This window comes from Pocillopora damicornis, chromosome 8, assembly GCF_964200805.1.
Source record: "Pocillopora damicornis chromosome 8, jaPocDami1.2, whole genome shotgun sequence".
Lineage (NCBI taxonomy): Eukaryota > Metazoa > Cnidaria > Anthozoa > Scleractinia > Pocilloporidae > Pocillopora > Pocillopora damicornis.
In genome coordinates this window covers 20,634,303-20,646,119 of record NC_142677.1, presented here as the reverse complement: position 1 = coordinate 20,646,119, position 11,817 = coordinate 20,634,303, and the positions used below count along the sequence as shown (strand labels likewise).

The window sequence follows — 11,817 nt, the reverse complement described above, 5'->3', positions numbered from 1 at the left end:
GATATCGATAGGTTTCACTGAGAAGTGTCACATCATGGCTGTCGGAGAAAAAGCCTCTCATACCCCAGAGGATATGTTGGCAGTTTCATAAGAATTTCCTTAGCTTTCTTCGCTGAGGATTAATCCTGGAATCATGAACGATGAAGAAGACTTACCCAGTGAGATAGACACCATTAGAGATCTGTGTGGCTTGCAAACAAGAGACGTAACTTCGCGGCTTGAATTCCTTGAATTGCTAGGGAAAACACTAAAAGCGTGGACAAACAGACATCAAGAAAATGGGGAAAATGGGTTTGAAAACTTTTCTTCGAGTGTTTTGCCTTGTATTTTGAGACTGTCATTTAGAAGTCCCTTTTCGGATATCAGGGAGCGTTGTACAGAGTTGCTCCTCGCTGTGAAGGTAAGGAACATGTGAAGTATCGGATCTAGCCATTTGTGTCATGTTTACCACTTCCTTTGAAGAAATGGCCGCTCAGCTTTTGTTATTTTTTCTCTAGGAAAAAGGTATTAAGGTTCCTCGAACGATTCACAAGGGGCCTTCGATGTTTATTCCGTCAAAAAAGGTATTTATTCATCGCTGTTTTTAGAGTAATCGTAGTTCGCCCGCTAAAAATCTCCTGTATTGGTTCAAAAGGTCAAACTCAAGTTGCATCATCCCAGTGCCAGCCGAACCGGTGTTTGTAAACCTTGCCTTTTTGGTCTTAACGAACAGTAATAGAGAACTAACCCAATCCTCTTCGACCTCTGCAAAGAATTTTCAGCATATTCTGTTCAAAGTACTTTACTTATTAATTTGAGATTTGTACTCTGCCGAATGGATTTATCTATTGTACCTATTCTCTATCTCTACAGTATCTTCTACTTTCCATATTTCATGCCTTTTTATCTCATGGACACCCTTGCGTGCCGCGAGAATATTAGCACAAAGCAAAAACGGACTAATCTCATTTCTTTTCATTACGAAAAGAATACTGTACCTCAGGTAGACTGAAGCATTTGATCTCAAATGCTGTGCAGTGAAAGCGAATTTGTTGCTGGCAAATGATGTTTCTGCAAATCTTTGTATTTCGGTCCACCGGCTTAAATATTTATTGATCTGAAGTTTAGGTCCTAAGGTCCATGAGATATGTTTTTAAGTCTCAACAGCAATTAAAATTTATCATTTACGCATATTGTGCGTCACTAGTCTGAATTGTTTTATTTGTAATTCGGTCTGGTGATTCGACATTGTTAATTCCATCTGATTGTCCGCTTGAGGGCGTAGATATAGATATTTCAAAATTATCATTGGGACCTTTATGTTACCTTGGAATCTCCCACAGGTAGAAATTTTTATCCAGCAACTAACAATAGATTGTTAGTTATTTTAAGGCTTATGTGTGGAGAATCGTGTAGGTAGACCCTGCATGCCTAGGGACTAATATTATATGCTTCTGCTAATACTGATTGTGTAACTGTAGAGTGGATTGAGGTACATTGTGTGTATTACATTTCTCACATCGTTTAGTTACTGTTGAAACATTAACAATACAAGCTTTCTGTCTTGATTTATGTATAAAGCAAAATCCTTCTTCATTGAGATCACGGTAATAAACCTCACCAGTGAACAATGAAAATAAATAAATAGGGTTTTCCCCATGAAAAAACTGATGTGAGCAGCAAAAGGGAAGGAAAGAAGCATGTGGTTTTGTGTTCATTCTAAACACTCCAGGCTAAATTTACAACAGGATATTGCTTTCTTCAATATAACACTGACTAGTCTAGGAGTCAGTTGTCATAGAGCTTCACTAAATTTGAATATTTTCCTCTCTGAGGCAATGTATCATATTTGCATGTGTAAATTGGACAGTATGTGATGATTGCATGGGACAAGCATAAAATTGAAACAAAACCAGACAATGTTGGAGTGATGAAGCTCAAATCTGGGAAAGATTTGGAACAAAATCTTGTCAATGACAAACTGATTGTCATCTCAGGAAACCCTCCAGAAAAAAGGGCTAATTCCAGTTTTAAGGCAATGTTTTGTCTTCTTTGTTTTTTTTTTTTTGGTAAGTGAAGTAAGTTGAGATGAAAATTTTAATGATATGAAAACATTTTGTGATAAGTTAACCTCAAAACAAATTCACCAAGATATTACAGTAACTTATTGTTTCAATTATTGGAAAGAAAAATCCTAATGGAGGGAAAGGCAAAGAGGGCACAAAATATTTTGTATTTAGCATAATGAAACATTGGTGAAGAGAATTAAGAGCCGAGTAGGTGGGAGAACCTCGCTTTCAAACCATCATTCCCTAATGCTAAACTATGGCTTCACCCAGTTGGTTTGATCTAGATAACTAACTGTGAGCAGCAGCATTGTGGAATAGAATTTAAAAGTGTTGCTTGTGGTTAATTTATATTGCCATGTGTGTTTGCTCACATGTTGTTCACTTTCAAATTCCCTTCCTACGTTACCACAAAATCTAGCTCATGAGCTTATTCTCTTTTCATTTGTGTTCCAAAGCTCTCTGCATTGCTTTTTGCCTTGTTAACCCAAAACTGTTAGATGGTTCTATATTTTGCTAAATGAAGTCAGTCAGTCAGGGTCATTACAAAAAAAGCCTTTGTTCCTACAAATACTACCGAAAGGCAAGTACAGTTTTGCATCAGAAATATCACATTTTAACATATCTCTTAACCCTGTGACCAACTTGTCACAGTGAGTAAATATGTGTTATCAAAAGACAGTGCACCACCTACTCTTTCCCTGGCCTTGGTTTGCTGCTTTTATCTGCCAATCCCAATTGTAAAACTTTAAGCATTGTTTCAAGGTACATAATTTAATTCAGTCTATAATTTACAGCTCCATTTATGCCTTACACATAAACAGAAACATTTAGAAAGGCAACACAGTGTAATTTGTATGCTTAATCTAAATTTGCATAAATAATAGACATGTGTGAATTTGATTTTAATGATTTCTTCAAACATTTGAAATGCAAAAAGTATAAAAAGTTTCTTTTAATTTGTCAATGGAATGCCTTGCCTATCATAGTGTAATAGCTGAGTTTTTGTCATATATTTTGTTGAGAAAATACATTTGCAATTTCTTCCCCCCCTGAGGTTGCAAAACATCCTGAAGAATGGGAGTATAAATAAACTGATAAACCTTCCCAAGTGGTTTTGCAAAAATTAAAACATGTTCTTCTACACATTCAATATTTGAGTTTTTACTTAGTGCTTACAATGGCATCACTACAATTTCTACTATTACATTGGTACAATTTGCCTTGAAATGAGCAAAGTTGCTGTTGCTGAAAAGTAAGAAGGAGAAGCATTGCTTCAAGTTTTGCAGTTAATTTTCTTGCCTTTTCTGCAATGTCTTTAATCAAAGATAGACAGAGCTAGCAGCAAAGTCTTGCAAATTTACCAGCTGAGTTTGCAGGCGATTACATCCTACACACATTCGTTTGAAGTCTTTGATCCTCAAAATAAACATTCAAGGCAGTTAAATGTGTTTGATATTGCAATAATTACTGGGAAGTCTGAGACATCAATCAACTTAGATTCTGAAGAACATGCTACAAAAACAAATGTTAGAATAAAAAGAAACAACAAGCTAACAGAGAAAAACCAAAAAAGATGAAAATCATAATTAGCCAGCACCTGCACACTTTGATTATCCCTGCTCTCAATTAATATTGCTGTGGTGATGAGTTAAATATCAGAAATCTCAGAGCTATGAACCCTATATAAAACCCTGTATATGCAATGCTTTGCATCAATCACTTATTATTTTGTAGTACTAAACATATGCATCCTTGAACAGGTTCCTTCTATGGACACTGATGATGAGCAGGTGCTTAGCTTGCTTGTGGAATCCTTCCTGTTAAGTGGACGTGTCACAAATGTCACTTCTCTGATTGCACTTCACCCTCAGTACCTGGAATGCTTCCTTAAGACTGAGTTTTCTATGTTTAAAGGGGAAGGTCCCCTACCTTTAATCTGGAGATGTTACATTGCTATCATGGTTAGTGCAGTAGTTGTTTTTCATAGTGCAACCCTACCCAGCTTTTCATTCCCATAATTATTAATTAAATGGTATAGTTATTCTCTTTAGTAGTTATATTGCAATTTACATTTGGTAAAATATCTAAATAACAACCTCCAACAGATAGGTTGGTCTGATCTGACCACCTCTTTGGTGGATAGTGTTTTGTCAGTGGGAGAGATTTCATTCCAGTTATCTCCCAGTGGGAGTAACATGATGAGCATGAAGAGAAATGGAAAAGGACTGAACAATTTGTTGTGCTTTGAAAAGGAGTTTATGTTTTATGGGAGTCCTGTTCCATATGTGAATGGCACATTTCATTTTTGCTGGCATTAAGAATAGTGCTGTTTGTAGTGAGGTCTTCAAGCTGCAACAATCTTGGTCACCATGGCAAGTAATTCAAACTATAAAGGCTGAATTTGCAGCCTGTTCACAGCAGTCATGCAGAACCCTGTAATATTTTTATTTCTTAGTAGTTACAGTCTAAAGGATTTAAGTGAGATTAGAATTTTTACAAAATATTAAGGAATATATTAGGGTACAAAATGCATTTTTCGTCTTTTTTTGAAATGAATTGTTGTTAATTGGTTTCATTTTTTTAGGGTGCAAGCAGGCATCGCTGTTGCTTCTTGGTATGTATTACAACTCCTATAACAAAAGTTAATTTTTCCCATCTGTAGTTAGTGTGTTTAACCATTTCCAAACAGTCAGACTACCTTCAAGAACTCCCTGTGTCAAATTGAGTTATATAAACTAACTAAAGGTTATTTAATCTGTTATTTTACAGACATGGAAAAGGAATTTTCCACAGTATGATTATTGTGTTCAGGGCAATTATTTTGACATTGACAATTGAGACATTGAGACAGTAACTGTGCTATCATTCTGGGACAATTTGCCATTTATTGTACTCTTAGTTGTAATTGGCATTTTAATTGTCATTTTTTAGGTACGATTGTATGAGATAGAGTTTCTGAAACAACAAGGAGAGAAGGAATGGCTTCAAGGCCTGAACTACATTCCAGCCAAACTAAGAGCTCTCTGTGAGATCAACAAGATCTTAGCACACCAGCCATGGCTACTGAAAGCCAGTCACATTGAGGTAGGTGTCAAAATTGGATTGGAGTCTAAGAAGTACATGTAAATATAAAATGTGGTAAAGTAAACTGCAACATTGAGGCATTAAAGGGAACATGAAATTTGATGACTGCATGTGCATGTATCTTACTGGTTTTTGACCAGAAGACAGCAGGGTTTCAGATTACTGTTTTTCATTGGATTATGTCTGGCTAAATTGGCAAGTGTCCAACAAGGTCAGACACAATGTCTGGACAAAATTTTCTCCTTATTACAATAATAAAAGAAATGACAAATCTGGTTTCCTCTAAATGATGATTTTGTCTAAACAAGGATATATTTATGAGTAAACAGTAATAATGAAAACCTGTACAACTAAGATGGTGACTTTTTAAGACTTGCTACTTTAAGAAAGAAAAGTTGTTTTCAGCCAAACATTGACTGTGATCCCATTTACTTGTGTGCTGCAACATTGCATTCAGCCTTGGAACATTGACTGTGATCGTGTTTTAACTGTCATAGTGTCATGAAATATTTAAATGTCGTGTTTCAGAACCTTCTCAAAGGACAAGACAATTGGTCACTTTCAGAACTCGTCCAGGCCATTGTAATCCTCGTTCATACCCACAGTCTGTGTAGCTTTGTATATGGCTGTGGAATAACACCAGAAATAGACTTTGACAGAGGGCACACATATAAAACACAATCACTCTCTGAGTTTAACAAAGCAATAATTGAAGGAGATAACCTTCCTGTTAATGGTGTGGACAATCAATCAAGCGTGAAAAACCTAGTGGAGAAAATGAAGGAGGCAGAAGCCAAACAGGACACACTTCTGGAGACCACACAGGAGGAACTGTTTCAACAGTTTGAAAAAGTAGAAAGTGGAGAAGGTAGGAGAAGGTGTTTTGTGTGAAAGCTGTTGTTACGTGTTGTTATAAATGAAGTTAAGCCTATTCATGGTTTTATTACACCCATTTTGAAATCACTTATGGTCCCTGTAATCTGATTGGCTCTAATTGGTGCGATTTATTCACAAATTGCACCATTTTTTGCTTTAAATCGCATCTTTTCCCCAGCCAGTGAGGAGGCTACACTAAAAACAAAACAACCAATCAGACTTCAAGGCTTGTTTAAAGTAACCGATCATATTGCAGGAAGATGAAAGACATGGAGTATCATATGGCAAATTTTGCAACTTTTGTTTCCAAAACTCTTATTTTTTCCTCCCAAAAAATGGATGAATTTAATTTCAAACCAGCTCAGTATTGTATTAATAAAATATTTGAACTGACCAAGTCCTGTATTTGGGCGATTTCAAAACGGATGTAATAAAGTGGTAATTGAACCTCGTGTTGTGCAATTTTGGTCTGAAATCATACTTGTGATTTCAAATCGAACTCGCGCTGCGCGCTCGTTCAATTTTGGAATCACGCGTATGATTTCAGCCCAAATTGCACTCCACTCAGTTCAATTACCATTATTAACCAGCTTATGGATAGTCTTGGTTCTGGTTATTTTTAATGTGCCTCTGCTTTTACTTTACACATACCCTATTCTCTCATTTGCCACTAATCTGGAACAAACAAAAGTACTCAAGCACAGACAAAATTGTCAGTCATTAAATTTTTACCAATGAATATAAGTGTGCGTAGGTTATGTCACTTGAATTTCCTCTTGCCTTGATTGCACTTAACTTGGAATACTTTTCGTAAGTCTGTGCCTACTTTCATTGGCAGTTTTTATATCATTTCTTAGGCAATTTGAGCCAAGATAAGTCTTGTATAGCTTAGCTTACACCTAGCTCAAGAGATTTTCCTTTGCTAGAAGTTGTTGTTTGTTACACTACCTTCTCTTTTACATTTCTAGTTTCCACTTGTAAAGACAAAGTTTCAGTTGCCAATGAAGCACCTCAGCCAGGTATAGCAAGGTACCTAACGGATGCCTCATTTTGTTACTATGATTTTGCAAGCAGAGAAGAAAGTGATATATCAACCTTCCGAGTGCAAGATTACTCGTGGGAAGAGCATGGCTTTTCGCTTATCAACAGACTCTACCCTGACATGGGTCAGATGTTGGACGATAAATTCAGCTGTGCATTCAACCTGACGTATAACACGTAAGCAATGTTTATCCTTTGTCAGAAGTAGTAGTCAGTAATTGGTGGTCTCACCCCACTGTGCAACTTTCAAACCAGATTTTTATTTTATGAGATCTGAGTGTCAGTGTTAAGATAAAGTCCATGTTGAAGTTGAATGAAATCTGAGATATTGGAGAGGCGCATCATAACTTTTATGGCAAATGGAAAAAATTTACATGTTGCAATCTGCTTCTAGTGATTATGGGATGAAACAAAAATACCTGCACAAGCCATAAACAAGAGATGATTTTTCTACAGGGTTGATCTAGAGACAAGAGAAAAAAATGAGTAACATTAGAGTTCACTTTTGGCCTTTGTCTTTGACAAGAATGCATTGCTTAAATTGACTGCTGAGCAAGTATTTGCAAGAACAAGCACTCATTTGTCAATGAAAAATTCACCAAAAGGAATTTGCACAAAAGCTGCATAGTCATATTTAACAGCAACACTTTTTCAGAATTTATAATTATTTTATAAAACACTATGCATAGGTGAACATCATTTTGTTATGATCTCAGGTTGGGTAAAGTGGAAAATGTGGACACATCAACTTTTCGCACAGCTACTTGGAACTATATTCATTTGGTTTTTGGCATATATCATGATGATTACCTATACACTGAGGTAAATTTTCATTTTCACAATCCACATAGAAAAAAATAAAAAAGCAGGTGCATGTTTCATGCTAGAAGAGATGTATTGTACTAGTTTGCTGTGAGATATGGTAATGTATATGTGAATCTGAGACTTAAAATTTAGGTAATGGAAAGTAATAGTCATTTTAAAAATAATGCAGTTTCAAGAAGCAGTTTTTTTATCTTGTAGGTTAACAAGCTGTTGGAAAGACCATTTAAAAAGTACATTAAAGTGGTTAGTGGTTGTTATCTTTCAATTGTCATTTTCCAAATTTCCTTTGAACCCTTTGCCTCCAAACAACAGTATGCATACTGTCTATATTGTTCTCTATACATTTCTTAAGTTGCTGACGAGGAGACTTTGTTTAACAGTCAAGAGCTTCTTCAGTTGGTGATCATTTCCTTTAATCTTGTGACCTTAATGTGTGATTCAGGGCTGATGTCACAAGGAGGAAGTAGATTCTAGTCACTTTGAGGGAGTCAAAGGGTCAATAGACTGTAGACAACTGAGTTTTTGAAAAAAATTATGCAATGAATAGAACTTATCAGTCAAAGAGGGGAATGACCTTTGATATTTCTTATAGGTTGCTTGCCGTCCCGAAAAAGTTACCATTGATGACTACATGGGATTTATGCCAGACCTTGACCATTCAGAGAAGGTATGATCTGTCCAATCCTGCGTAGAAAAAAAAAAAAAAAAAAAGAGAAAGCAAACAAACTAACAATTGAAATCAAAATCCAGATACTGTATCTATGACCGTTCTCTCTGTGTTGGTAATGCTGTGGCCTTACAGTTAGTGAGGTGGGACTTAGTTATACTAAATGTGAATATTGATTAGGGTAATTGTGGAATGCCTGTGGCGATTATTTAAAGAACGTTGCCTCGTCTCCTGGGGTTACTGTTCATCTGAGAAGTTATTTTATTTCCTATTTCTTCGCATCTCAGCATGGCACATCAGTAACTTGAATAAATCTTCATTTCACTGTTAGGTTCATATCAACCTTTTACTGTTGGAGTCTCGCCTTCAGGCTGAACTTCTGTACGCATTAAGAGCAATAATGAAGTATATGACGTGATGTACCACGTGACGATATTTGACGCGATGTACCACGTGATGTATAGAGTTAGAATCGTAAAACTAGTATTGAATAGAGGAGAATCCCTTGTTGGTTAATCCTGATTATATTTATTATCTTATGTTGACAGCTTTCTTAAGAGTACAAATTGTTGTTGTCGTTTTTAAATTTTTGGAGTGATTTGGAAATTTATCTCTCTCGTTTCCCAGTATTCTAAATCATTTTGGCTGTCTCGTTTAAATGAAAATGTCTCGAGAATATTTTTATTTGAATGAGGAAAACAAATATTACAATGCTTCAAGTTTGAGAAACTTTTGCATTTCAATATTGTTTTGTTTTTGTTATCCTTAAGAAAGCAAGTATTGTAACATTTCCAAGTCTGCGCTCGACAACAAGAAATTGTGTCTTATTCTAAGAACGTAATTAGAAATATCTTTGCTGGCTTCTTCCATTTTAGTTTTTTGTTGAGTGGGTAACTTAGATCTGAAATGCTAGAGATGCCTAGTAATGTTTGATAGTGGCCTTCTAGATTTTGAGTGGATGAAAAAAAAAGATCAGGAATTGGGATGTACTTCGTAGCTTTCGTTTCTGGGGAAAAAAAACAGAGATTTCAAACTACAACAGCAAACTGTTGACACCACAGTGTCCTTACTACAATTCATAATGGAATGGTAGTTGTGTGTAAAGTAAAATCTATTTTTTCATTTATTTATACGAGATGTTCTAAGCGGTTTGTGAAAGGAGACTGTCAGAAAAGTCCAAAATTTTGGGATGGCACAAAGAGCTAGTCACAGGCTAGTGTAGAAATGTTTAATTGACAAGAAGGGAGGGCTTAAGATCACGTGACGGACAACGATGGCGTGAGGAGTTTTATTTGATTGGCTGTGCTTTTCAACCCTTTCTGATTTGTCAGATCATCTCATATGCGCTATTGCGTGTATGATCAAAGTGCAACAAGAACATTTTTAAACTGATATTTACTACAGAAGGGCAATTAAGATTATTAGTTAACCAATACTGTACTACATACAGTGTGGATGTCGGATTAATTTCGCTCGACTAAGAACCTTCAGCAAATCACTCTTGCGGTGAGAAGGTATCTAGTCTTTTACTTCTTGCCCTTCTGAACTGTCTCGTTCCTCAGTGGATGTGCTTACGACTGAGTATGTTTTATCATCTTGATATTAAATGTTACTTCAGTAGAGGTCATTACTAAATTTTGAAGCGAACATAAAGGTGGGGGAAATTAATCGCTTGTCGTAGAGTACCTAGCGATGCCTGGTATTTGAAACAAGCGAAATCATTTCTCAACCACCATTATGACATCAGAACCGTAAACGAATTTTGTTTTCAAACTCTTGTATATTCTGAAAGAATAAAATCAGGTTAATTGCTCAATGGAGTTCGATTTCAGCCTCAACGGACCTGATACGTGCTCATTTCTTTTTTTACTGTGCGTTAGCCCTCGGAAATGAGTGAAATACGGCGATACCAAAAAGTCGATTTAGTCACGTTCCAAGCCTCGGTGACCCTGGTTTTGATGCATTTCGCCGAATACTTATGGAAAAGTGTCAGAATAAAATGTAGCACTTAAATCAGCTATCTTATAGTCTTAAATTGTGGTTCATTTTGCATCAAAATTATTGTAGTGTTGGAGACATTTGCCTAGTTGCCAGAGAGGAAGTTATGCAGTTTGCTCCAAAGATGACGTAGTCCCACTGATTTGGAGTATATCACTTGGAGCAGGCTGTATTTTTGTTTGTTATGTATTTTTAAGAGTCATTATTAAAGATATCATATAATTATGCTTGAAACAAAGGTGCAAATGTCTGACTTTTTATCTCCAAGGAGGAGTGACAGATGAGATCAATCAATATAGTGTTTAATTTGACGATCGAAATCGTTTAGAGTATTTTTCTTATTCAGGTTTATTAGTGGATCTATATCACTCGCTCTTCCATCATGAAAAGTCCAATTTTCCAAGGACAGTTAACAGGATATAACATGTGATTGAAATATCTTTAATGATTCATTATGTATATTATGATTGTGTGCAGTTCGGTAGATTGCTAAAACAGCAAATCGAAGCCTTCATTTTGAAGCCACTAACAGACTGAATATTTAAGGGCACACTTCACAGCTGTCTAAAACTGAAATCAAAGAGAGCGTATAAAGATAATTTAAACAAAGAGAAACCAAATGCTCACCGAGCATCCAAACGTACTTGCGTCATTCAAAGAAAATATAGGACCACTGCGGTGGCCTGCAAAAATCGCTAGTTGCAGGGTAAATTCTGTCCTAAAAAGTTTCGTAACTACTCGTTGTTGGAAATACGAACAGTGTCTTTCTTTTCGATTCCAGGCAGTCGATTTTATTTTATGAACACGGAGTAAGTGTGGCAAAACATTAAAAAGTTTATTTGACACGTGGTATTTCGAAACTTATTTACCATTATCTTCATAGCTTTTCGTAATATGTTTTACATTATGTCACAGTCAGAGGGCGAACATCTTCAAGAAAAGCAGTGCGTTGGGCCGGGTTCACTCTTGTTAACCCTTAGAGAATATCATTTTAACGTATTAGCTTTTTCAAGTTTCGATTTTTAAAGCTAGTCCCAAGGCCGAAAGGCTAACGGTTCGTGGGGATCAGACATGAATGTAATTGTACCCAGCAGCAGATGTTTAACTCCTTCGCGGTCGTTTTTTCAGGAAACAATACCCGGCCCTGAAGAGCGAGAAGCAGGAATGGCCTGTTCTCCAACTTGAGTGTTTTACCAAGTTATCTTTAGCCGGGTCATCAGTAGTGTAGTTTTTTATTTCATCCATAAAAGTATTTTGAAGACTGTTACAGCCCTGCTA

General features: G+C 36.2%; 1 protein-coding gene across 1 annotated transcript; it reads left to right on the top strand.

Annotated features, from left to right (window-relative positions):
• On the top strand, positions 1 to 10,777 carry LOC113666428 (sestrin-1). The gene is made up of 11 exons (XM_027182216.2): positions 1 to 400; positions 498 to 563; positions 3,809 to 4,009; positions 4,633 to 4,662; positions 4,980 to 5,132; positions 5,661 to 6,000; positions 6,977 to 7,226; positions 7,766 to 7,871; positions 8,073 to 8,117; positions 8,467 to 8,541; positions 8,873 to 10,777. The coding sequence occupies exons 1-11, from the start codon at positions 134 to 136 to the stop codon at positions 8,957 to 8,959; spliced, it is 1,620 nt and encodes a 539-aa protein (XP_027038017.2). The 5' UTR covers positions 1 to 133; the 3' UTR covers positions 8,960 to 10,777.
• Positions 10,778 to 11,817: the final 1,040 nt, after the last annotated feature.